The sequence below is a fragment of the Curcuma longa genome, chromosome 11 (assembly GCF_044706935.1).
Source record: "Curcuma longa cultivar G26 ecotype Majalengka, Jawa Barat chromosome 11, ITB_CL_G26_1.1, whole genome shotgun sequence".
In the NCBI taxonomy this organism is placed as follows: Eukaryota; Viridiplantae; Streptophyta; class Magnoliopsida; order Zingiberales; family Zingiberaceae; genus Curcuma; species Curcuma longa.
The window spans coordinates 29,191,096-29,218,445 of NC_133871.1; the positions used below are offsets into that span (position 1 = coordinate 29,191,096).

General features: G+C 46.1%; 4 protein-coding genes and 1 pseudogene across 5 annotated transcripts in view; 4 read left to right on the top strand and 1 right to left on the bottom strand.

Annotated features, from left to right (window-relative positions):
* Nucleotides 1-1,195: 1,195 nt before the first annotated feature.
* Nucleotides 1,196-7,232, top strand: LOC141842093 (putative WRKY transcription factor 4). Of its 2 annotated transcripts, XR_012602851.1 has the most exons (5): nucleotides 1,196-1,717; nucleotides 3,369-4,054; nucleotides 4,130-4,270; nucleotides 6,517-6,802; nucleotides 7,146-7,232. XR_012602851.1 is itself a non-coding variant. In XM_074730310.1 (4 exons), exons 1-4 carry the CDS (start codon nucleotides 1,250-1,252, stop codon nucleotides 6,656-6,658), a joined length of 1,437 nt encoding a protein of 478 aa, XP_074586411.1. In that variant the 5' UTR covers nucleotides 1,196-1,249; the 3' UTR covers nucleotides 6,659-7,009. The 2 variants fall into 2 exon arrangements, 1 of the variants encoding a protein (XP_074586411.1); XM_074730310.1 differs by lacking the exon at nucleotides 7,146-7,232 and having other exon boundaries at nucleotides 6,517-7,009.
* LOC141842090 (cytochrome P450 81Q32-like) lies at nucleotides 7,021-8,709 on the bottom strand. Its single transcript, XM_074730306.1, has one exon. The coding sequence runs from the start codon at nucleotides 8,628-8,630 to the stop codon at nucleotides 7,158-7,160; it is 1,473 nt and encodes a 490-aa protein (XP_074586407.1). The 5' UTR covers nucleotides 8,631-8,709; the 3' UTR covers nucleotides 7,021-7,157.
* Nucleotides 8,710-15,664: 6,955 nt separating this feature from the next.
* Nucleotides 15,665-17,701, top strand: LOC141842088 (indole-3-acetic acid-amido synthetase GH3.8-like). The gene is made up of 3 exons (XM_074730304.1): nucleotides 15,665-16,045; nucleotides 16,127-16,228; nucleotides 16,312-17,701. Exons 1-3 carry the CDS (start codon nucleotides 15,708-15,710, stop codon nucleotides 17,699-17,701), a joined length of 1,830 nt encoding a protein of 609 aa, XP_074586405.1. The 5' UTR covers nucleotides 15,665-15,707.
* Nucleotides 17,702-18,145: 444 nt separating this feature from the next.
* LOC141838375 (indole-3-acetic acid-amido synthetase GH3.8-like) lies at nucleotides 18,146-20,375 on the top strand (annotated as a pseudogene).
* Nucleotides 20,376-20,795: 420 nt separating this feature from the next.
* LOC141842089 (aspartic proteinase 36-like) overlaps nucleotides 20,796-27,350 on the top strand; it is a 13,775-nt gene continuing 7,220 nt past the window's right edge. Inside the window, exons 1-2 of the mRNA XM_074730305.1 lie at nucleotides 20,796-21,000; nucleotides 21,175-21,295. Of these exons, the coding sequence (XP_074586406.1) occupies nucleotides 20,969-21,000; nucleotides 21,175-21,295 (153 nt within the window). The 5' untranslated portion in view covers nucleotides 20,796-20,968. The remainder of the gene's footprint in view (nucleotides 21,001-21,174; nucleotides 21,296-27,350) is intronic.

Here is a 27,350-nt window from a genome sequence, read left to right on the forward strand (position 1 = left end):
AGATCAGCCATGATCGGCTCTGGGGAATCCAGTTCCTTCTCCAACTTTTTTCAATTGGAAATCATTTGATAATCATTCTCATTGCTTATGGTGAGTTTGATGATTTCTAACCTAACCTTTGAACTCCTCATTGTATATCCCTTCAGTTAAATCCACCAATTTGCGTACTAACATGAATTTAACGCGAGAGTACTGACTGCTGATCAAAAGTATCTTGGAAGTAAATATAACAAAATCTCATTAACAAGAATCTTCCAATTTACAACACTGTTTTATTGGCTCTTGTACTATGATACCTGAAACTTTTTCTAGCATGCGATAATCTTGAATGCTCAAAACTAACTGAGCTTATGTTAATATTTCACAATGTTTACTGATGTGATTCTTAGCATGTTCAAAGTGCTCAAGTTCCTAAAACTGTCAGTAATGCTTCCAACTGCATGTAAGACAAATTTACTGCACATCTTATGGTCTAAAATCCAGGACATAGAAAGGTCGACGCATCTTTAATAGAAAAGTGTGTTTGCTGGCCTGTCATTGATTGGTATGACATCCATGTGTATGGAAGTGGACTCGGTGCAAATTATCGTGGCGTTCTTTTCTGATATCAATCATAGAAAAATGTCAAAAGTGTTCTCCGTGCAGTGAAATCTGAACAAACAAGGACGACTGCTTCGCAGAGCACTTTAGCATCCAATGATGCAAAAAAAAAAAAATTGTAAGCTCTTCTGCCCCTGTAATACTTAATTCTCCCTTCCTGTTAATGGAGTGAAAGTTTCTCTGCCCTGTTTAGCAAAGTTGCAACAACACAACCTGCGCACTTAATATTTTTTTGTCCTACTCTTGGATTTGCTTCGTGCTACTGATGTTTTCCAGAGTTATTTTAATAAAAAGCTTAATTTTTAGTCGCTATAGCAGATATATGTCTCTGTTTTGCGTATGGAGTATGGAAGTATGAAAAAGATTTGAAATTTACCTTTTATTGGATGATAAAGACTGCAAAGAAGACGACGGCAAGCCACTCATTGTACACGGCAGTTCAGCGGCAACTGGAGAGACAAGCCATGAACGCAGAAGCGGAAGTCAACTTCCCCTTTTACTCCATTTGTACGATAATTTGGTGGGAGTTTATCTATCCATTTAAAAAAACTTATTCGCCATTTATATTTAATTCTGTGAGCGCAAGTGGGTGTGTTGTTGTGTGCGGAAGGAGAGAGAGACGGAAAGGGAGCGTTTTGGTACGAATCAGATGGCGGATAATGGGGTAGGCGGTGGCGGAGATGTCGTCGGAGAAGAAACGGAGGCTGCCCCAAGGGCAGGGGCGGCGCCGCGGCCCACCATAACCCTCCCTCCCCGTTCGTCCTTCGAGAGCCTCTTCCGCGGGGGTGCGTCGGAGGCTAGCCCCGGGCCGCTGACGCTGGTGTCGAGCTTCTTCGCCGAGGACGCCGACTCGGAGTGCCGCTCCTTCACTCAGCTGCTTGTCGGCGCGATTAATTCTCCGGTGGCGAGGAAGGCGGGAGGAGCCGCGAAGGAGCAGGGGAAGGAGGCGGAGAAGCTCTCGGACGGTGGCGAGGAGGAGGGAGGTGGTAGCTTGATCAGGTCAGGGCACAATCGGCCCCCGAGCCTGGAAATCAGCCACCCCCAGATTTTCACTGTGCCTCCTGGGTTGAGTCCTGCCGGCCTCCTCGATTCTCCTGCTTTCTTTTCATCTGCCCTGGTTTGTGGTTCACTAAATATAAGCTTTTATACAATTATTTCCAATTCTTGGTTGATATATGGAGTTCGGTGCTTAGGTTGTCCGGATTATGTGTTAAATTCAGTATTGAAATTACCAAATACCTCAATTTGGAGGTTCTTACCAGTATTATGACTATAGATTCGTAGATGCTGGATTATGTCTAGTTGATTGGCTATGAATAGACGATTTATGTAAAGAGGAAGCAGGAGTCCCTTTGCCAATCTCCATTGAATAGAAGCTTAAGATGGATCTCCTTTTCAGTCTTTTTGCTGATATTTTGACCTTTTGATATGTTGGGAAAAGTTTAGTGACAACAGAACTAATTCTTTTTTCATTTTTACTATGCTTCTGCCAACCTGGAGTAATAATATCTCCTCCAAACAAACAGAAATATAAATGGAAACTTTGCTACAGAATAATGGTTGTCTGGTGAATGCAAACGTGTAGCAGTTGCAATACATCACTTGCCATGTGTGGGTTTTAGTTGCAAGCCATAGTTAGTGGATAGCAACAATATTCAACATCCAAGTTCCAGAACCCTTTAGTACCCATGCACCTAATTGATTTACCCTCTTGCTGTTGCGTTTGTACTATCCTAGCTTAAGATTGGTTACAATGGAAATAATCTCCAGCATGTTGTTGTGTCATATAATTAGATAATATGGCCTGAAGTTCGTCACTGGTGTAGGGACTCCAACTTCTTGTACCTCATTTGATGAGATATATAGAGAAGATAAATTTTGACAGTACTATGAATCAGACCTTTTCATTGTGCACAATCACTCAATCAGCAACATAAGCTCAAATAAGGAGTTAAAATTGAAGGAATGAACGGATACTCATGACTCCATTATAATGATGAGCAATGAATTAAAAACAAAATTATGTTAGTGTAGGAAAATAATGACATCTCACTTGGTTATACTGATACTAAGGGTAGTCTGGACTTATTGGAAATTAAGCAGATGTCTTGTGTGAGTTTCACCTTTTGGTATCTAGCAGTGGCACCAGATAAAAACAAATATTCTGTCATTTTTAGCATACAGGATGGCAAGATCAACAAAACTTTAAGATATATTGTTTGCTTTGTTTTTCTTGTCATGTTGAACTTCTATGATTTTGAGGAAGCAACATTAATTTGTTATTTCTATACTTGAGGTAAATCAACTAAATTACTTCTCTACACTGCTTTATTTTCATTTGGATACTTGATATAAAATATTGCTTCAAATCAGCAGCTCATTTGATTCAGCTAGAGACCAATACTTTTCAAATAAATTTTTAATCCAAGTGATTCCTTTTCTTTTCTCACTTAGCTGACTGTATAAGCTAATCCTGTGTAGCAAAACTGGTATTGATTAACTCAAATTACGAACCAAAAAATTCAAACGTTGTACTGGTGTTGCATGAATATTCAATAATGATAACTTAATAATATCCTGCGCTTGATTACGGTATGTTTTAATTTCTTTTGGAATTTCTAGTTCCACCTCATTGCACTTTGTTTTTATCTTCTCTGTCTTTCCCCCCAAAATTAAGATACTTTTGAAGTATGTTTAATTCAGTTTCTGAATTATATCATGGAACTTTTAGATTAAGTTCAATTTTCTTTTCATTTGTATCCCTGTAGGGTAATTTTGCAATGTCTCACCAAGAGGCTCTGGCTCAAGTCACTGCCCAGGCTGCACATTCTCCATTTACCATGCTAGCTAAAGCAGAAATACCTTCTCCTTTCTCAACAGAAATGACAAATTTCTCATCACAACTAATTCAGGAGAGTCCTAAGCCAACACATTCTACTACAAAATCTGTGGAAGGCTCAGAAACCTTTAATGAAAAATCTCAACTTAATACAACTATTGTTGACAAACCTTCTCATGATGGTTACAATTGGCGGAAGTATGGACAGAAGATTGTAAAAGGGAGTGAATATCCTAGGAGCTATTATAAATGCACCCATCCAAAATGTTCAGTTAAGAAAAAGGTAGAGCGCTCAGTAGATGGCCAAGTTACAGAAATAATATATAAGGGTCGACATAATCATGAATGCCCTGAACCAAATAGGCGAACCAAGGAAGGTAATCCTAGTAGATTGAATGGGACAAATGGACACCTGGACAATCTGGAATCAGGTTCTCTTGGTGGTCATGGTAATTTCAGCAAACCAAACAACGAAACTTCTGCTCTGTTTTCCAATACAGAACAAGAATCAGGCTATGGCTCACCAGATCAATTATCTGGATCTAGTGATGTTGAAGAAGTTATTGAAAGTAGGCCGGATGAGGGAGATGAGGACGAGTGTGATCCCAAAAGAAGGTATACTTGAGATGTGCAAAATTTTTAACATTTTGGTCATTTTGAGATGTTGTGATTGTATTTGGCTGTCTGTAGGAACATGGCAGCATCTTCTCAAAAGACTTCAAATGAACCTAGGATCATTGTCCAGACAAGAAGTGAGGTTGATCTTCTTGATGATGGCTACAGATGGCGCAAATATGGGCAAAAAGTAGTAAAAGGAAATCCTAATCCAAGGTAGTATCTTACAGTTTTTTTAATATTGTCATTTTGTTAGCATGCTTTTCAAATATATTTTATGCATATTTTGGTCTTATTTTCAGTTCTCTCTGTTAATCTAGCATAGCATATATGTTGCAGAAGGTTGCAGTTGTGTTAGAAAATTGTAAATTCTTTTTGTCTTATTAGTAGGCCTCACAAATACTAAGCTGCTTAAAGATAAAGAGACCTGAAAGATCAATAGTTTACTACTTTTCAAACTTGTCCCTATGTTTGTTATTTGAGTCTAGAAAAGTTCTCAGAAGTTGTTTTAGATTTGTTGCAATTTCATTGTTTTAGGTATCTACTATGACGAAAGAAGATTGTTTCTGCAACTATTTACAAGTTGCATTAGTTTTTGGCTCTTTGCCAATAGCCCAAGCTTCAAGTTAACTTTTGATCCAATTTTCAAGAAATTATCTAGTGGGATACAACCTTTCAAACTTGATAAATGTTAATTCATACTCATGTGGCATGGTTTTCTGCTATGGATAAAATCAGCTAACATGACTACTTTTCTTCCTTTACCTGGTATTTATCTTGAGAACCATGGTTGTATGTTTTTTTTTTTGACTAAGAATTTTCTCAAAAGCCTGATAAATTACTGATTATTGAGGGAACAATATTGCCTTTCCAAGCATAGTTCCTAATGCAAACTTACCAAAAGTTTCATGATTTAGCTAGCAAAAGCTGGCATGACTCTTTTGCTGATTTGACTTCGAAGAAGGCACTCGGTGTTACTCCGGACCATGATAAATAAGGGAAAATAAAGAGGAAAAGCAAAGTTGCCTGGCAGTTGAGCTTGCCAAATCTTCAAACCTGCATATTCATTTGTAAAAACTACCTATTTGATGACTGTTCTAGGAGAAGATTATCCAAATAGTGGCTTGAGGCAGTGCTGCTGCTGTTGCTGGACACTTAGCTACATGGGCTGCGCCCAGGGTCCTCTAGGTGCGGCTTTGGGCCATACTTCTGGCCTTCTTGCCCTACACTGGAGGCAAGCTGAAACCCCACAACTTATAATTATAGAAATAGGACGTGACTTCTACAATATGTTTGCTGGCGCACGACTGAATTTTAACTGCATTATCTATGTTTGGAATGTTCATCTGTTAACAATAGAAAATGTTAAAAGAAACACGAGGGAGAAAATGTTAGTAGGTATTTGTAGCTAGGTTAGTATTAGATATGAATCTTGTTTTTCAGACTCCTTGGGTACTCCAGTCCTAACCATGTACTAGCTTTGAACACTTCCCCTCCTTATGTTTCCACATGATAATATTATGTGTTTAACATATGGTCGTCGGATGCTTGTACTAAGATGAGTAGTATAGCTAAGAATCTCTCTGACATCATGAGAAAAAAAAATCACACACACATATATACTTGACATGAAATATATCAGCAGTGGTGGTGTTAGCATCTTGGACATGAAAATTCACAGTTTTCTGTTGATGCAGGAATTCTTTCTAAAACATAAGGGTAACTAGCATGTCAGTTAGATTGAATTGTATCCAGAGACCAAATAGGGAAAAGAAAAAACAACTATGTTTATGGTCTCTTTTACATAAACCAAAGAAAATTTCAACTTCCATGAGAATGTTTATATGTAGTCAATGATGTCAAAGCATCCACAGCATCAAATTTATTGCTTGATGCATCTCCAAATTCAAGAGCAGCATTATGAACAAACATGCTCCTAATATGTTTCATGATGCATTAAAATTTTATTAATTCATTTTTTTTCATAGGTATCTATGCATAAAACACAATGGTTTTCTCTTATTTATGTATTTTCAAGCAAAGACACCTACTTAATAGAAGCATGTATTTCTGAGGTGCATGTCAATGGTTGATTCTTGGTATACTGACATCTCATGAACAACTTATACATCATGCAAATATGCCTTCCGACAATTTGTGCATGTATTAAAAACACATGGGCATTAGTTGAACAATCCCTTCTTTTCAGTATCATCTTCAGATCTCCATAACTGGCTTTGGGTTATATTATGTATGAATCCATATCTGCTCACGTAAACTTCAGATAGAGAGACATAATTTTCATGAATCAAACAACGTGGCTTGGGTTTTCCTCAGTGCTCCATCACCTACTAATTTCAGCTACTAGCATGATTTCTTTTGGTAGAGTTCTTTCTAAACTACCATCTGTGCAATTTTTGTAGTTAACATAGCATGATTTCTCTATTTCTGATTCAATTCAGGAGCTACTACAAATGCACTTACGCTGGGTGCAGCGTGAGGAAACACATCGAGAGATCTCCAACAGACCCCAAGGCTGTGATTACATCTTATGAAGGGAAACACAACCACGACATCCCAGCTGCAAGAAACAGTAAGCCATGAACAGTGACTGCAAAAACTGATTTCGACCTCGCCTTACTTCTGAAATTATCACGAAAAGCGATCTAAACATCTCCAACTTAAAAGCACATAAGCAGTGGAGCATGAGCTGCTTAAAAGAAAGTTGAACAAAAAGTGAAGGGAAGAGTATCCTAAATAGAGTCTGATGTAACATCATGCAACGTCGACCCTGGTTCCGATGTTTGTAGTTGTGTGCCATTAAGGTACGTCGTGCATGCTCGATGACTCGTGCATTACTTTTAAATTATACTCAGGCAATTGACATTCTCTGTTGTATATATCATTTGTGCAACATAAAATGTGATAAAATAATTGCAACTGTTGTAGCATTTGTGTTCAAGATCTGGGAATTTCCTATCAATTATCGACCTTTCGTATTTTATCACCCAACACAGTAAGAACTTTCACTAGAACTTCGACTGAACATCAAAGATAACATGATGCATTTTATTTCTTTAACTATATCAAGCACTCTGGCAGATCATAGGCGTGCCAAGAGATCGATCATGGCGTCGCGTGGCTTGCACAGGGCCTGCAACGGAGTGGCCAACGGTACGGCTAAGCCCTGCCCTTCCGTCAGATCCACCTCTTCGTCCCCGACCCTCTTCCACTCGAAGCACTGCACCAGCGACGCCAGCACTAGCCCCATGGAATTCCACGCCATGAACTCCCCCGGGCAGCGCCGCCTCCCGGATCCGAACGGCACGTACTTGTGCCCCTTCCCTTCCCCCTCCTTCTCGAACCGCTCCGGCTTGAACTGCGTCGGATCCTCCCACAGCTCCGGGTCCCGGTGCAGCTTGTGCGCGTTCACCATCAGCATCGTGCCGCGCGGCACGGCGACGCCGCCCACCTCGCAGTCCGCCACGGACTCCCTTGGCACCAGCAGCGGCGCGGGATGGAACAGCCGCAGGGTCTCCTTGATGACGTTGGTGACGCAGCGGAGGCTCGGGAGGTCGGAGTAGTCCACGAGACGGCCGTGGCCGATGTGGGCTTCGATTTCGCCGTGGAGCTTCTGGAGGAGGTGGGGGTGGTTGAGGAGCAGCGCCATTGCCCATTCCAAGGTCGTGGTGGTCGTGTCAGTTCCGGCTAAAAGCAAGGTCTGCACCATTCCTTTGATGGTTGCGTCAGTGTTGTGGGGATCGTCGAGCATCACGTCCATCATGCTCTGCTTTCGATCGCCTTCTGCCGCTCGCTCTCCGCGCTTCTCATCCACCATCCCTTGCCACTGGGCGTCCAACTCCTTCTCCAACCTCTGCATCTGCCGCCTCACCCCCGTCCACCTCAGCCACGGCAGTAACTCCTCCGGGTTCACCGCCGCGCTCATTTGGAACACCTCGTCTATCATCCTCACTAACTCCTTCTCCTCGCCCTTGGGCCTCCTCCCGATCAGCATCTCCATCAACGAGTCCAATACCACCTCCTTCATCCTCCACCTCAAATCCACCTGCCGAAACCCGTCGCCGTCGCCACCGCAGCGAAAGAGTCTCCGGAGGAGGACGCAGAGTCGGTTGGAGAGGAGCTGGCTGAAGGACTGGAGGTGGGCGGGGGAGAAGACGCGGAGTGCGGCGAAACGGCGGTGGTCGATCCACTCGGGGCCGTAGGGGAGGGTGGCCATGGTTGTGCCGTTGTAATTAAAGTGGATGCCGGAGAGGAGAAGGGGGCGGTTGCTGAAATTGAGGTCGAGGTCGGTGAAACACTGTCGGACGGCGCCGGGCGAGGAGACAACGAGGGTGCGGCGCGAGCCGAAGTAGAGGAGGAGCGGGGAGGGGCCATAGCGGTCGCTGAGGCGGGCCAGAGCATGGTGCAGGTTCCGGTGACGGAGAAGCAGATAGAGGTGGCCGACGAGGGGGAGGCGGACAGGGTAGCGGACAGCGGCGACGTGGCTGAACTTGAAGGAGAAGACGAGAAGGGTAACAGAGAAGATGAGAAAACCCCACAACAGCGCCTGAAACATCTTCCTTTCTTACTTTCTAACAGAAATCTCCTTCTACAATACTACACTTTGGCTTGAGATGTATCGTATTTTAAACATGAACAGGGTTAAGGAATAAGAATTCAGGGAGAGAGAATTTGACGTGAACGCGGTGGGTCAACCAATACTTTTAAAAACGTTTTAATTATGATTATTCGTAGATATTTCAGAAACTATGGTATGGTTGAGTGTGCACCGTGAACAACCAATACTTTTTAAAAAACGTTTTAGTTATGGTTACCCATAGATATTTTTGAAACTCTATGTAGGCCCGTGGAATAAAACTCTGTCTGAGATAATATTTTTGTTTGTGATGATCAATTATAATTTTTTGATTTACTTTCTCATAAATGATTGTCATGGAATTGATCGTGTAAGACTGTTGAGATGACAGATTTTACTTTTTGCAGAAGAGGTAAGGCTACACATGACGATCTCTTAAATGATGAGTTAATATAGAAGTATAATCGTTAATTTAGATTGAATCCGTTGGATTGATTTCCATCATCAAGTAATTTAAATAGGTTGGATTGAAATTTTATTAATTTATTTTAAGATTGGTTCAAATGAGTTGACCCGCTTAGGCCCGTGATCCGTGAAATTTGATCAATTTAAATTGTAATTAAAATTTAAAATGTTTTAATTTTTTAATAGATATATGGATTGGTTCGCCTAACTCGTAATTCGTTTTGGGTTGAGATAGAAATTTTTCAATCCGCCAAGTTAGTGGGTCGGCTCGTCCTGCCCTGTCATATGATGGATTTTTGATCCGTTCTGTCATGGGTTGACTCGTTTGACAGCTCTCTATAGAAGGCATGTGGTAAGGTCAAAGTTTGGTTGATTCAGGGATCATGTGTTGGGCTTTATGACTCGATCAATATAGCCTCCACATGATGTATTAACAATCTATGACTGATCAAGTTGAGTTAATTTGATCGATTGAGTCCCAATCGACTACTGAGTCCATCTGACCTTGTCGAGCTCTTGATGATCTAATTTGTCAACCTCTCCACTTTCCAAGTTATTAATTCGTCGAATAGTTCTAACTCCGTCGACCTCCTGATGATATAATTTATTGATCTCTCAAGTTTTCAGCATGCGGCAATTACTAACATTAAATGACACAATAATTATGGTAATTAAAAGATGCGACGATTACAACTATATTCTTTAATGAGGTGCTAATGAAATATTTATGAGGTATTAATGAGATGTTAAAAGAGGCGCCGGCGCGTCGACCGCGGCCGATCTCCGGCCGCGATTCGGCCGGATTCCGGCCGATTTCCGCCGGAATCGGCCAACAGCGCCTCTGTCGCGTTTCTGGCCGGATTCCGGCCGGATTCCGGCCGGATTCCGGCCACAATCCGGCCGGAATCCGATGCCAATGTGTGCGCCGTCGAGTTGTGATTCCAACGAGTCCGAAATTGCGGCCAACGGTGATCGGACGGCGACGAACGGCGACGATGAATGAGAGGAGGTCGGCTGTCGCGGAGGAGTCGCGCGGCGTTTGTCGCGCGGCTAGGGAAGGTAGGGGGACCTTCGAAGATGAGTCTGTTGACGAATCCAGGGGGGGCGGCGCCTTCTCGCCCCAAATGGACGCCGACGGCTCGCCGAGATTGTGTGGCGGCGGCGTCTTCTCGTGGCGTCTGTTACCGGCTAGGGAAGCTAGGGATCCAATAGCGATTTTCGCCCGACGCCGTGGAGCAAATGAAGATTCAGCCGCGCGATTTTGGATTTTGGGATTTTGGAAAACGCGGGATGAAAGTTTGTTTATTGCTAGCGCCACGCTGTCGACGGAGATGCACAGTGAAACTTCTCGCCACGTCAGATGTCGCGGACGGCTCGCGCAAATGAGTTGCGCAGTATATCATGTATATATATATATATATATATATATATATATATATATACAGTTTTATTAGGCTGCGTTCCTTCTCGTGAGCGCCTGTGCGCGCCTGTCCACGTGACGCTGCCAGCTCATCTAAGTCGCTTTGCGTTTCTTTTATTTTCTTCCCTCAAAATTTCGATTTCCTACGCGCCGCCATCTCCGTTTCTTTTCTTCCGTTTCTTTTCTTCCCTAGGTTTTCCGTTCCTGCCGCCATCGCTACTGCTGCTGCACGCCATCGCTCCTGCCGCGCCTCCCCTCGCGAGCAGCCCCTCGCCGCACCGGTCTTGCCGCAGGACGCCATCGCTCCTGCCGCGCCTCCCCTCGCGAGCAGCCCCTCGCCGCACCGGTCTTGCCGCAGGTCGCCCTCGCTGCACGCGAGCAGCCCATCCCCTTCGCTGTAGGGTGCAGCTCGCCGCAGGCCACCCCTAGCCCTCGAGCTTCGCATCCCCAAGCTCCGGCCCTTGCCGCAGCCCTTCGGCATCCCATCGTCGCGTGCAGCTCGGCGCAGGCTGCCCAAACCCCTCGAGCTTCGCCTCCCCAAGCTCCGGCCCTTGCCGCAGCCCTTCGGCGCCGCCATCCCCCTCATTGCACGCGAGCAGTCCGCAGTCCATCATCGTGCTGGTCTCGCCGCAGGCCGCCCCTCGCCCTCGATCGTCGCCTCCCCGAGCTCCATCCCTTGCCACCCAGCCCTTCGGCGCCGCCATCTCCCTCGCTGCACGTGATCCTAATTTTTCACAAGGTATCGCCGCGTCGGTCTCGCCACGCAGGTCTCGCCGCGTAGTCGCTGTTGGCAAAGCAAGACCGGTGCGGCGAGGGGCTGCTCGCGAGGGGAGGCGCGGCAGGAGCGATGGCGTCCTGCGGCAAGACCGGTGCGGCGAGGGGCTGCTCGCGAGGGGAGGCGTGGCAGGAGCGATGGCATGCAGCAGCAGTAGCGATGGCGGCAGGAGCGATGGCGTGCAGCAACAGTAGCGATGGCGGCAGGAGCGATGGCGTGCAGCAGCAGTAGCGATGGCGGCAGGAACGGAAAACCTAGGGAAGAAAAGAAACGGAAGAAAAGAAACGGAGATGGCGGCGCGTAGGAAATCGAAATTTTGAGGGAAGAAAATAAAAGAAACGCAAAGCGACTTAGATGAGCTGGCAGTGCCACGTGGACAGGCGCGCACAGGCGCTCACGAGAAGGAACGCAGCCTATATATATATATATATATATATATATATATAGAGAAATTCTCTGCCGCGCGACAAACGCCGCGCGACGCCGTGCGCGACAGCCGACCTTCCTTCGTTCATCGTCGCCGTTCGTCGCCGTCCGATCACCGTTGGCCGCAATTTTGGACTCGTTGGAAGCGCAACTCGACGGCGCACACATTGGCATCGGATTCCGGCCGGATTGTGGCCGGAATCCGGCCGGAATCCGGCCAGAAACGCGACAGAGACGCTGTTGGCCGATTCCGGCCGAAATCGGCCGGAATCCGGCCGAATCGCGGCCAAAGACCGGCCGCGGTCGACGCGCCGGCGCGGCCGTGATTCGGCCGGAATCCGGCCGATTTCGGCTGGAATCGCCCAACAGACGCTCTGTCGCGTTTCTGGCCGGATTTCGGCCGGATTCCGGCCACAATCCGGCTGGAATCCGGGCCCGGCCGGAGCGCCGGCGAGTTGGCCTTCCAACGCATCCGGTCCGGCGGCCGTTGGTGGCCGGACGACGGTGAACAGTGGCGGAGAAGGGGCGAACGTCGGAGGAGAAACCGGCGTCGCGGACGGGTGCGCAGGGATTTGTCGCGCGGCAGAGCAAATTCCTATATATATATATATATATACAGGTCTGATATCCTACGCGAACGAAAAACCCGACGCCGGTGCACGACCAGCCGACCTTTCGCCATTCATCGCCGCCGTCCGGTCACCGCCGGCCACCATCCCGGGCTCGTTGGAAGCGCAACTCGACGGCGCACACATCGGCACCAAATTCCGGCCGGATTGGGCCGGAATCCGGATGGAATTCCGGCCGAAATAGAGCAGACGCGCTGGTGGCCGATTTCGCCGGAATCCGGCCGGATTCCAGTCGAAATCGGCCGCCAGCGTCTGGCAGCGATTTCGGTCGGAATCCGGCCGCGGTCGACGCGCCGGCGCCGGGTGCGTCGACCGCGGCCGGAGTCCGGCCCCGATTCGGCCGGAATCCGGCCGAATTCCGGCCGAAATGGGCCAACAGTGTCTGTTGGCCGATTTCGGCCGGATTCCGGCCGAATCGGGGCCGGACTCCGGCACCCGCCGGACCGCCGGTGAGTTGCGGTTCCAACGGGTCCGGTCCGGCGGCAATCGGTGGTCGGACGGCGATGAACGGACGCCGGGAAGCGGCGAAGGTCCGAGGAGAAACACTGTGCAATCGCTGTGGTTTTTTGGACGGCTGCGATTCGCGCACGAATCGGGCAGGATTCGCGCAGTATATCGCGATTCCTTTTTAGGGCGTGGACGGCTATGATATGTGTTATTCTATGCAAGAATCGATTACGCCACGAATACTTATCACAAGGATGGTCATTTGAAAAAAAGTTACTCATGAAGTTTTAAGATGTTGATAGATTGTCGTCGACCTTTGAGTGTTAGATAGCAGTATGAAATCACCATTTATCTTATATATATATATATTTGCTTCAATAAAGTTGAGTCAGTTAATTGAATTAGAAAAAATAAGTTAATTAACATTGAAATATAATGATTCTATTTGAAATTAGTCATTAGTTGTTCTTTAGTTGACTCAATTAGAAGATCATTTCTCGTGCGCTAATTATTATACCATCGATATTCCAATGTTCGTGCAGTGTTAAGTCAACTAAAGGCTAAAGTCAATTGGCATAATGAATCTAGAATGTAAATGGTGGGACAAATATATCTAAGTTGTTGGAGGGCTTTTAAACATCATATAGTCAACTAAAATACAGGTTTAATTTTTCATAAACTCTTAATTAGTATATATATATTTTTAGTTTTCCATTGCATTTTTAGGAAGAGTAAATATTGTTTTGTTGATAGGTTTCTTGCTTCTAAAAACATTTATCAGTCTAAACATTTCTTGCTTCTAAAAATACTGGTTCGATGCTAATTTGCATCGAACAATTCAAATTGCTCAGAGGTAGCAGCAGCACTGTGTTGAAGAATCAGTGACGTGAATGAGCCATTCTGCTTTCTGGTGGGAGAAAAAGGGGAAGAACAGTAGAGCAAAGCAAAGCAGTCGCTGCTTTTCTTTCTGCCGGTATCTGCTCACTACTGTCACTCCACAAACAACATCACCTTTTCTGATTAAACTCCACTGACTGAATCACTGTCGCCATTGCCTCCGATCAGTGCTCTCAAAGAATCAATCAACCAACCAAATGCCGACGCTAGTGCTTATCCAACGGAAGCAGCAAATTGCCACTGCAGAGCACCAGCTCATGCCTGCTCTTTTGTCTCTCCCACTCGCCACAGTACTCCAGGAAGGTGCTGAGTTCGCGTCGGGAAGCACTACGACTCCAAGACAAAACCCCTTTTCTGAGATGACTTTTACCCGAAAGATAAAAGCCAGCTCTACCATCAGTTATCCATCCCATTACTCCGTCACTTCCATGGCGTCGGTGCACAATGTGTTGTATTCCTAAGAAACAGAGGCCTCTCTTATTTTTTTTTCTTCTTTTCAGATCACGTGATTCACATCGAGTCGATCTTACACCTTCCGACAGAAGTCCCATGTTTCCGTGCGTTATCTTCTCCTCAATATATGTAGACTTGTTTGGACTCTCACACGTTGATTGGTTCACGAGTGGATAGGCATCACGACTGCAAATTAAGTCATATCCTGTTCGTCTTAATCACATCGTCTAGCTTCCGGCAATAGCAATACACTGATGAGAAACAAAAGATCGTCGATGATATACCTGAAGGTACAAAGCTAGAGCGTACAGAGGAAACCTCACTTTGTCCCCAGTGTCATGGCTCTCATTTTGAGGCTCCCTTCCGCAGGCCGACATGTCTGTGATTCACTGTGGCGTTCAGCTGGCATATCGGTGACCGTGGCGGTCAGCACCTGTGGAGACAAGTGAGAGAATAATTACCGCTAATCCCTCCGTGTCAACGCCATGGAAGTCGAGGTTTCTGTATATTCTAATGGCCGTGACAGGCAGGCATGGAGGTGGCGTGAGCCTGCGAGGGGTATTGCTTCCTTCTACCTGGATCACTGTCTGTAGACATGGAGCATGGTCTCGGAGGGGACAGAGACTTACAGCCGTCGAGCAGCTGCAACTCCAGATAAGATACAGAGATACTGGATATACTGCATGTCTTGGCCAAGAGTAGGCCCGTGGCTTATGGATGATTCACGATGCATCCCAATTAGCTTCTCCCCGAGATTCCTGTAGATGTCTGTTGGCTCCTCTTGCGCAAATATTAAATGGATTCTCTCTCGACATGGAACTGGTCGAGAAGAAGATATTGGTCTGCATGGTCTGGTGCCCATTTAATTCCGCTGTGCATTAGCAGATATATATATATTCTTCTACCAGCAGACATGATATTTAGCTCGATATGCATCCCCTAAGTTGCACTCAGAAATATACCTACTGAAGCTAATGTATGCTCTTCGAGCATGGATGAACCTTCTCTGCAAGTCTCAGAATTGGCAGGAGCTCATGTTTCTGACCATGAACATTAATCTCACATTGGAATCTTCCTGGAAGCTCATACAGTGATCCAACGGAAAACACCAGTTTAGTTATTCTGCTAACAGAAAAAAGAAAAAAAAAACAGGGGTTCTGTGACGACGTCGACGCAGAGAACAGCAGCAGGCATCCCTGGGCTGCGGCCGCCGGCGGCTGGGTGACAGCGTTGGGTATCGTCGGGCTAGCTGTGACAAGACACGTGGATATGATTTGACGGGCGCTGACCTGGTGATCGTTCTGTGGGGCCCTCGTGTCGGGACGATGTCGCGATGCCGACGCGACAGCGTGGCCCACAGTGTCGCGGCATTGAGTTACACGCACTGACGTGGCTCCACCGCCCCGTCGGTGAACCTCGGTCGACCTGGCGTCCGGAGGTTGCCTATAAAATGCCCGCGGTGGCCATGGCGTCCCTCATCCTCGTCCTCTTCTTCTCTCCCGACACTTCTCTCGCAAAAAGCGAAGTGAATTATAGCGCTGGCAATGGCGGTGGAGACCGTGGTGCCCGCTGCGAGCGCGAACGGGGGCAAGCTAGGTCCGGCGGTCAACGAGAAAGACGCCGAGAAGCTGAGGTTCATCGAAGAAATGACCGCCGACGCCGACGCGGTTCAGGAGAAGGTTCTCGAAGAGATACTGACCCGCAACGCTGAGACCGAGTATCTTCGGAGGTATGAGCTCGGTGGCGCCACCGACCGGGCCACCTTCAAGGCCAAGGTCCCCGTGGTCACCTACGAGGATTTGCAACCGGAGATTCAGAGGATTGCCAATGGCGACCGCTCCGCCATCCTATCCGCCCACCCCATATCGGAGTTCCTCACCAGGTACAGCCAAATTTCCATTTTTCTTTCTTCGAGGTGTCGATTTTTGGAACCAAAATTTAATCTGGTCTTCGATTTATTAAGCTCGGGGACTTCTGCCGGAGAACGGAAGCTGATGCCTACAATCAAAGAAGAGCTCGATCGAAGGCAGCTCCTTTACAGCCTTCTCATGCCAGTGATGAACCTGTGAGTGCCATAACCATTTCTGTTTAAAGGCGTGCGCTATGCGAACGGCCTCTCAATCACCCTTTGCTTATTCAATGGAACAGTTACGTGCCGGGGCTGGACAAGGGAAAGGGCCTCTATTTCCTATTCGTGAAGTCGGAGACCAAGACGCCCGGCGGGCTGACGGCGCGTCCGGTGCTGACGAGCTACTACAAAAGCGACCACTTCAAGAGCCGCCCGTACGATCCCTACAACGTCTACACCAGCCCGACGGCGGCGATCCTCTGCTCCGACTCATTCCAGAGCATGTACGCGCAGATGCTCTGCGGCCTGCTCCAGCGCCTAGACGTGCTCCGCGTGGGTGCCGTCTTCGCCTCGGGCCTACTCCGCGCCATCCGCTTCCTCCAGCTTCACTGGCAGGAGCTGTCCCACGACATCGCGAGCGGCTCGCTCACCGCCAAGGTCACCGACCCCTCGATCCGCGCCGCCGTGAGTGAGCTCCTGGTCGAGCCGGACCAGGAGCTTGCGCGATTCGTGGCTGCCGAGGGCCGCAAGGGGGATTGGGCGGGGATCATCACTAGGATCTGGCCCAACACCAAGTACCTGGACGTGATCGTGACGGGGACCATGGCGCAGTACATCCCCACCCTGGAGTACTATAGCGGCGGTCTCCCCATGGCCTGCACAATGTACGCCTCGTCGGAGTGCTACTTTGGGCTCAATCTGAAGCCGATGTGCGACCCCTCCGAGGTTTCCTACACCATCATGCCCAACATGGCCTACTTCGAGTTCCTGCTGCACGGCCACCCGCTGCAACAGGGCAAGGCGCCGAAGCTGGTGGATTTGGCCCACGTGGAGGTGGGGAAGGAGTACGAGCTGGTGATCACCACTTACGCCGGGCTGAATCGGTACCGCGTCGGCGACATCCTGCGGGTGACCGGTTTCCACAACGCGGCGCCGCAGTTCCGGTTCATCCGCCGCAAGAACGTGCTGCTGAGCATCGAGTCCGACAAGACGGACGAGTCTGAGCTGCAGAAGGCGGTGGAGAGTGCGTCCGCGCTGCTCCGGCCGTACGGCGCCAGCGTGGTGGAGTACACTAGCCACGCGTATACCAAGTCCATCCCGGGACACTACGTCGTCTACTGGGAGCTGCTGGCCAAGGTGGGCGGGTCGGCGGAGGCGCTGGCGGCGGCGCTAGCTCGCGACGGGGTGATGGAACGGTGCTGCCTGGCGATGGAGGAGGCGCTGAACTCGGTGTACCGGCAGAGCCGTGTAGCGGACGGCTCCATCGGGCCGCTCGAGATACGGGTGGTCACCGGAGGCACCTTCGAGGAGCTCATGGACTACGCCATCTCCAGGGGCGCGTCCATCAACCAGTACAAGGTGCCGCGCTGCATCACCTTCCCGCCAATCCTCGAGCTGCTCGATTCCCGCGTCGTCTCCGAACACTTCAGCCCCGCCCTCCCCCGGTGGTCGCCTCACCCCAAGAACTGATCACATTGGAATCTTCCTGGAAGCTCATACAGTGATCCAACGGAAAACACCAGTTTAGTTATTCTGCGAACAGAAAAAAGAAAAAGGGGTTCATGATATCGTGTGACGACGTCGACGCAGAGAACAGCAGCAGGCATCCCTGGGCTGCGGCCGCCGGCGGCTGGGTGACAGCGTTGGGTATCGTCGGGCTAGCTGTGACAAGACACGTGGATATGATTTGACGGGCGCTGACCTGGTGAGCGTTCTGTGGGGCCCTCGTGTCGGGACGATGTCGCGATGCCGACGCGACAGCGTGGCCCACAGTGTCGCGGCATTGAGTTACACGCACTGACGTGGCTCCACCGCCCCGTCGGTGAACCTCGGTCGACCTGGCGCCCGGAGGTTGCCTATAAAATGCCCGCGGTGGCCATGGCGTCCCTCATCCTCGTCCTCTTCTTCTCTCCCGACACTTCTCTCGCAAAAAGCGAAGTGAATTATAGCGCTGGCAATGGCGGTGGAGACCGTGGTGCCCGCTGCGAGCGCGAACGGGGGCAAGCTAGGTCCGGCGGTCAACGAGAAAGACGCCGAGAAGCTGAGGTTCATCGAAGAAATGACCGCCGACGCCGACGCGGTTCAGGAGAAGGTTCTCGAAGAGATACTGACCCGCAACGCTGAGACCGAGTATCTTCGGAGGTATGAGCTCGGTGGCGCCACCGACCGGGCCACCTTCAAGGCCAAGGTCCCCGTGGTCACCTACGAGGATTTGCAGCCGGAGATTCAGAGGATTGCCAATGGCGACCGCTCCGCCATCCTATCCGCCCACCCCATATCGGAGTTCCTCACCAGGTACAGCCAAATTTCCATTTTTCTTTCTTCGAGGTGTCGATTTTTGGAACCAAAATTTAATCTGGTCTTCGATTTATTAAGCTCGGGGACTTCTGCCGGAGAACGGAAGCTGATGCCTACAATCAAAGAAGAGCTCGATCGAAGGCAGCTCCTTTACAGCCTTCTCATGCCAGTGATGAACCTGTGAGTGCCATAACCATTTCTGTTTAAAGGCGTGCGCTATGCGAACGGCCTCTCAATCACCCTTTGCTTATTCAATGGAACAGTTACGTGCCGGGGCTGGACAAGGGAAAGGGCCTCTATTTCCTATTCGTGAAGTCGGAGACCAAGACGCCCGGCGGGCTGACGGCGCGTCCGGTGCTGACGAGCTACTACAAAAGCGACCACTTCAAGAGCCGCCCGTACGATCCCTACAACGTCTACACCAGCCCGACGGCGGCGATCCTCTGCTCCGACTCATTCCAGAGCATGTACGCGCAGATGCTCTGCGGCCTGCTCCAGCGCCTAGACGTGCTCCGCGTGGGTGCCGTCTTCGCCTCGGGCCTACTCCGCGCCATCCGCTTCCTCCAGCTTCACTGGCAGGAGCTGTCCCACGACATCGCGAGCGGCTCGCTCACCGCCAAGGTCACCGACCCCTCGATCCGCGCCGCCGTGAGTGAGCTCCTGGTCGAGCCGGACCAGGAGCTTGCGCGATTCGTGGCTGCCGAGGGCCGCAAGGGGGATTGGGCGGGGGATCATCACTAGGATCTGGCCCGACAACACCAAGTACCTGGACGTGATCGTGACGGGGACCATGGCGCAGTACATCCCCACCCTGGAGTACTATAGCGGCGGTCTCCCCATGGCCTGCACAATGTACGCCTCGTCGGAGTGCTACTTTGGGCTCAATCTGAAGCCGATGTGCGACCCCTCCGAGGTTTCCTACACCATCATGCCCAACATGGCCTACTTCGAGTTCCTGCTGCACGGCCACCCGCTGATGCAACAGGGCAAGTCGCCGAAGCTGGTGGATTTGGCCCACGTGGAGGTGGGGAAGGAGTACGAGCTGGTGATCACCACTTACGCCGGGCTGAACCGGTACCGCGTCGGCGACATCCTGCGGGTGACCGGTTTCCACAACGCGGCGCCGCAGTTCCGGTTCATCCGCCGCAAGAACGTGCTGCTGAGCATCGAGTCCGACAAGACCGACGAGTCCGAGCTGCAGAAGGCGGTGGAGAGTGCGTCCGCGCTGCTCCGGCCGTACGGCGCCAGCGTGGTGGAGTACACTAGCCACGCGTATACCAAGTCCATCCCGGGACACTACGTCGTCTACTGGGAGCTGCTGGCCAAGGTGGGCGGGTCGGCGGAGGCGCTGGCGGCGGCGCTAGCTCGCGACGGGGTGATGGAACGGTGCTGCCTGGCGATGGAGGAGGCGCTGAACTCGGTGTACCGGCAGAGCCGTGTAGCGGACGGCTCCATCGGGCCGCTCGAGATACGGGTGGTCACCGGAGGCACCTTCGAGGAGCTCATGGACTACGCCATCTCCAGGGGCGCGTCCATCAACCAGTACAAGGTGCCGCGCTGCATCACCTTCCCGCCAATCCTCGAGCTGCTCGATTCCCGCGTCGTCTCCGAACACTTCAGCCCCGCCCTCCCCCGGTGGTCGCCTCACCCCAAGAACTGAAGGTCACGGGTTACAGCAGGGCCAACTCTGCTGGTCAACGAGCCGGCGCGTTGACCATGGAGAGAAGGATGGCTAAGCATTTGACTTTTCATTAGTAGAGTTTTTTTTTCCTCCTCCTACCTTTTAGAGATGTGATTAAGGTTCTAGCACAGCTGAGATCCTGTTAATGTAATGAGTTTTTAGCGTTAATTGCTTTTTGTTTGCAATTAATTAGAGGAGGAATTTTAGCCATTGTTGGGCCTCAGATTCTTGGACTGTTAATGGTCCTTGTTGGCCCAACACTTTTACTAAATATTATAGCCACATCTTAATTGGGATGCTAATTTAGTATGTTCCCAGATCTGCTTCTCTCAGATCTCGTCCGCTATTCCTTAGTCAATCGATCGTGGCCGTTCGAGGCGATTGATGGTCCACGTGGACAGCTTTCACCGGGGCCCGCGGGTGCGGAGCCAATGGGGATGGTCGTCAACGGGGAGGTGCACGATCGTAAATCGATCCCGTCGCAGGACGACCAACCTCTCCTCCGCCGTGGCCGGATCACGCTTTGCGATCGCCTCGATGGACCGCTCGAGGGGTCGGACCTCCGCCGCCGCCTCCTTCCTCCTCTTCGTCCTCTCCATCGCCGTGGACGCAGCCGGACCGGCGCCCGGAGCTCCTCTCCACTCCCTCGCTCGGTCACCTCACTTGGTCCTGCCGCTAGTCCTCTCCCGCGCGAATTCAACTCGCCGATCCCCGGTTCGAGGCGCTTTCTTTCCCGTCAGCTTTCATCCAACGCTCGGATGAGACTCTACGACGATCTCCTCACCAACGGGTGCGCCTCCTCTCCCTATCGTCCTTTCCTCGTCCGCTGCGCTTTACATTTGAGGGGTTTTTTATATAAAAAGATCGGATAATTCCGATTAATGTATCGCGGATCTCGTTAGGGAATACACAATTGAGCCTCTGTTTGATAATTATTTTCTTTTCCGTTTGTTTTCTTGTTTAGGTATTACACTACGAGGCTCTTTATCGGCTCGCCGCCTCAAAAATTTGCTTTGATTGTCGATTCAGGGAGTACGGTCACATATGTTCCTTGCTCCACATGCGAGCAATGTGGGAATCATCAGGTATTTTTCCGTCTTAGATCTCTTCTTTACATCGCATTTGTGTTTTTTTATGAAATATGACGACAGACCCTTTTTCTGACATTATTTCCCAAGTTAATGGTTCCTCGAAGTTCCCTTCCCTTTCGCCCTTTATTGTGTCTTTATGCCTGAATTGATGTAGAAATGTAAAATGGAATACCAAAAATTTAAGGACAAAAATCAAATGTGCGCCCGTCATTTGCAAAATAGTCAATGCATATCCCATTTCCAATTAAAGTCAAATGGATGCACCTTCAATAATTTTATCCTAAAAATATCCCTTGATTCGGCGATGTTTCTCTTAAATTTGGGACGCCCTTATGATTTTTGTCCAAAATTTAAAACCTATTTTCTTCTTGGAATGCATACCAAGTATACTGAATTGTAAGTTTAGCATCAGCTAATGCAATCAGCTTAGACAATTTTAATTATCATATCTACCAAATAATACTATGCGGCACCACTTTATTTAGGTTACCACGTGGAATTAACAAGTTAGTATTTTGCCAGACCATGAACTATGCACATGTTCATAATCATGGTGAAAACTAATTGAAAGTGCGATTTACGTGCTAAACTTCCTAAATGGTTAAAACATTTCTAAAGATTAGAGAGGATCCAACTTCATGCCATTATATACAGTTCACAAAGAACTTACCATTTTTATATTGTGATGTTTTTTCTTTCACAACGAGCCAATTTTTAGAGTGCAAAACATTAGAAAAGTTTTCTATTACACAGATCATGCAGCAGTATAAGCCAAATGGTTGTGGCTAGGTGTCATTTAAAAATTTATTTATTCTAGATAAGTTTGATAATCTAGTAGGTCTCTACCGGGAATAGACAGATAGAATCTTGCCTTGTATTTTCTGGTCTTTCATGTCAATCCTTGAGTAGTTTGGAACTTTGGCTATGCTTGAGCCTATTTGAGTATTTGGAGATGGTTTTCTTATTGAAAATTGAATTTTCTTTTTAAGTTGGATTCTTTGAAGTTCCACTAGTGAAATGTATCTTAATCTGAAGTATTCTAGTTTTTCTGTAGCAAACTCGCATGTTATTATTTTATTCCCGTTTCTTCTTTTATCGAGTGAATTCTTCTATTCATCAGAAAAGCTTGTTATATGATACATCCGTTAATTTTTAGGTGTTCCATTCTCCTTCAACAAATGAACTGCATCCTTTTCTGTTACAATTTTTAGGTGTTCCATTCTCCTTCAACAAATGAACTGCATCCTTGTCTGTTTACAATTTTTCTGAGATTCTGAGCTGTTAGAGTTCCTATCCATGTGCTTAGCACACATACAGTCATTGTGCAGTCTTTTCTATTTCAGGTGGTATTTGCACTTCAATAAAGTACTGTAGTAAAGTAGGAACTCTGTAGTTAGCACACACTTCCTTTGCTTCACACAGTGGAGTATTATTTTCCTAGCTCATTACTAGATGGCGTGAAGGCTATTTAACCTGCCATTTATTCATTACCTTTTATCTTAGCCTACACCTAGCAGATTTGGTCAATGTTTCTTCTCATCTATATTTAATCTTGTTCTGCAGGACCCAAGATTTCAACCTGATTTATCAAGCACATATAAACCTGTAAAATGCAATGTTGCTTGTACCTGTGACCAGGATCAGAAGCAGTGTACTTATGAGAGGCAATATGCTGAAATGAGCTCTAGTACTGGTGTGCTTGGCGAGGACCTTATATCATTTGGAACAGAAAGTCAACTTAAACCTCAGCGTGCTACTTTTGGGTGTGAAAATTCTGAAACTGGTGATTTATTTAGTCAACATGCTGATGGCATAATTGGTCTGGGCCGTGGACCGCTCAGTATAATGGACCAGCTTGTTGAAAAGGGTGTTATTGGTGATTCATTTTCTTTATGCTATGGAGGGATGGATATTGGTGGAGGTACAATGGTTCTTGGGGAGATAACCCCACCTACTGACATGGTGTTTTCCCAATCAGATCCTGGTCGAAGGTATGACATATCTGCATTTATATGAATAAAGAACACTAGAATTTCTCTCCATATACATTTAATACATCTCCCAGATTTTTTTTTGATCTCCGGATGGCAACAGTGCATACTACAATATCGAGCTCAAGGGAATAGATGTGGATGGTAGGCCACTGCAAATAGACTCAAGAATATTTGATGGCAGGCATGGCACAGTCTTGGATAGCGGAACCACATATGCATATCTACCAGAGGAAGCATTTATAGCTTTTCAAGATGCTGTAAGTATCTCTGTACATTTCTGTTTTAACATGTTTTATTTGCACGAGTAACAGTAATAGGTATTGGATATTTCAAGTATGTTCCAGTTGGCATCAGTGGACCTATAGGAACATTCATAGTTTAATAATATGTCATTATGATAATGTTTCTGTTTTGCAAGTTGAAATATCTTAGTGGATATTACCGTATGCAACTATGTTGAACTTGGGGATTTAATGGTAGAAAAATCTTATTTAACAGTTGGGGTTGGGGTCGACAATGAAACTTAAAAGTTGGATTGTCTAACTGCTGAAAATATTTGATGGTGGGAAAACAATATTGACTATGTCATTCAACTCCCACATATAAAAATCTTCCCATGCAATATACAATGGCTTTCTTCACTTGTCAATTTTATCTAATATTTTTAGCTTATATTGACAATTAATATTCTATTTGATTAATCTTTTGTTTGATAGAACTTTTAATTGGCACCTGGAAACACAATGTTAATGCTGCTTTCCCGTTTAGAGTAGCTGATGATTGTTTGTGAATGTTGTATTAACTATGAAGATTCTTTAATATTTTCCATTTTCCAATTTCGTTGCTAGGATAAAATTGAAAATTTTTTAATTTGATTTTACTGCACTATGGGCAGGGTAGTAATGTTTTGGTGACTCAGTCCCATACAAAGTTTCGGAACTCATTCTTGTAGGCCAAATTTGTAGTTCTTAGGTTATGGAATTCAAGTCTACCTTCTTAATATGGAACAAAAGCCTGGCCTTATAGCCTGTTGGAATGGAATAATGCAGTTACCTTATTTAGACATGTTTTCTTTTATCTAGCTTGTTAGTAGGGTCAATACCAATAGATTATGTCAATGTCTAAAGGACTCAACTTATAGTACTAGTTTAAACAAGAAATATGTAGCAAAATAAGCTAGAAGTTTAAACAAAATGTTAACCAAAACTAAACTATCTGTTGTTGGTAACGATGACTAAGAAATCAAAAGAATCCTGAATCCTCTATATCTGTACACATCAGTTATATGCTTTATTTAGTGGATTCTGGTTTGGCTTTCTAGTTGTTCTAGAGTAGGGAACAAACTGAAAAGTATTTTTTTTTTCTAATTTGGGGTTCAGTGGTATCCCAGTCAAAACTAAACTTTCTGTTGTTGGTAATGGCTAAGAAGTCAAAAGAATCTTGAATCCTCTATATCTGTACACATCAGTAATATGCTTTATTAGCGGATTCAGGTTTGGCTCCCTGGTAGTTCTAGAGTAGGAAACAAACTGAGAAGTATTTTTTTTTTCTTTCGAAATTTGGGGTACAGTGGTACCCTAGTTGAAAATTACATTTTTTTTCTAATGGGGATCAAACTCAGCTAATTCTAGCCGTAAATGATTCAAATTCAATTATGTATACTTTCTATATGCGGATCTTGAATCTACCTGATGTAAAGAAACAAAAGAAGAGAAGGAGAGAGAGAGAGAGAAGTATAAATGAGATGTGAAATTTAAGGTAAAAAGAGTAGAGATTTTAGAGAAGAAATAAGAGAAGAGACTGGAAATCTTTATAGTTTTTCATTTAAATTTAATATCATTGTTTGTTGTTTCATTTCATCATTTGCATTCAATCTCTATTGGCTTATCTTTTAGTACCTACTTGAAAATTATCCATGGATGCTAATTCTTCGGTTACTTGAAAATTATGTTGAGCTTTGATTGCGGATGCATCCACATCCAATGAACGGTTAAGTTTTTACTAATTTGAGATTGGTTTCAAGGTCAAAATAATAATAATAATAAACTCTACCTTTTCTATGTCATTCTGAAGTATTGCATTGGTTGAAGGTTCATAAGTAGTAATACTGAGATTTGATCCAGATATAATATGGCTACAGAATAGTGAAGTTGAACTTTTCTGAATTACCTACTCATAAGTGTCATCTATTTGTTCATGCAAATATTTACAATTGAAGCTAAGCTACACAACTTAGATATATTCTTGGATTAATATTACCTCACATCTCACAGATCCTGAGCAAGTTACATTCTCTTAAACAAATTCCTGGACCTGATGCAAATTATAAAGATATTTGCTTTTCTGGTGCCGGAAGGTATCATAGCCATTCATTTTAGAAGTTTATTCTGCTTACAAATGTGTGATTCTGTTAGTTATGCATTATATTCAAGACCTTGAAACTGTTCCCAGTGATGTCTCTCAACTTTCAAACATCTTCCCAAAGGTTGATATGGTATTTGGTAATGGAGAAAAGCTAACACTTTCACCAGAGAACTACTTGTTTCGGGTAAGTATGGCTATATAATATATATATACAGAGTGAGTAATTTAGCAGATGGGCATTGCCTTCTTAGTGTGACTTGCTTGTATGTTGTTATAAATTCTTTTAAATAACTTTTTCTCCTGCATTTTTTTTTGTGTGTTTTGCCAACCTAAAGCACTCAAAGGTTAATGGTGGTTATTGCCTAGGAGTTTTTCAGAATGGAAGAGACCAAACGACACTTTTAGGAGGTACAGCAATTATTCTCTTAAGACCTTTAGTTTAATAACACCCATTTATGCTAGCTTCATTCCTCTTTAAATTCAACCATGTTACTTCTATACTAATATTAATATCTCATTTTAAACTTATATTTTCTTGTTCCTATTTCAGGTATTGTTGTTAGGAATACACTGGTCACTTATGATCGTCAGAATGAGAGAATTGGATTTTGGAAAACCAACTGTTCTGAATTGTGGGAGAGATTACATGTGGGTGGAGCCCCATCACCTGCACCTTCACAGTCAACAAATTCCACCGTATTTTATCCACCTGCTCCTTCTCCTAGTGTTTTGCCAGGTAAGAAAGTTATCTGCTTGCAGGCTAGTCAGTGATGATTATCTTTTGCACTTTTGCTTATATTTACTTAAAGATTTATATAAATTTCTAGCTTTAGATATGAAATCAAATATTCTCAATACAGATTTAGAGTTGTAATGTAGTTGAATAATGTCTTTAAGCATATTCTGTAGGCCAAAGTAGTTTATCCTCCAAATAAATAACATGGGTTTCTGTTGATTTTTTGCTTCACTCAGATCAATTCGAAATTGGGCTCATAGCCTTTGAAATGTCTCTGAATATTACACATGCTGAACTATTGCCCCACACAAAGGAACTAGCAGTGCCAATTGCACATGAGTTGGGGATTGATATAACTCAGGTAAGAACGAACTTTTAATTGACATCTTAAGGAACTCACTTGTCTGTACAAGTTGGCAATTTAGTCTAGCTGACGAAAGACTAAACTACTACATTTTGGCGACTAGAGACCTGATATTGCTGCATGTCAAGAGTTGGTTTTTTCTAAATATTATTGTACTTGATTCCAAGTATCAGCTGAAGGAGTAATTTATTGCTTTACAGGTACATTTGGTAAATATTACGAGTGAGGGAAACACTACCCGACTAAGGTGGGAAATTTTTCCAAATGGGTCTTCTAATTACTTTTCTAGTTCAACAGCGATGGTAACAATTCTCTTTAGAATCTTTTTGGAGTTTTACATGTCATGATGCCTCTGAATTGGACTACAAAATTGCAGAATATTATATCCCGGTTAACTGAGCATCAAGTTCACCTTCCTGAAAATTTTGGAAGTTATCAGTTGGTTGAATGGAATGTTGAGCCTCCTTCAAGAAGGTACTAACATTTCTACTTAGTTGGCTTTTCTACTGTTTTTTGTTTCCTTCTGTTTTCCATTATAATAGAAAACTGAAATTAAAGAACTTTTTTGCTTATAACTCTACTTGGTCTTTC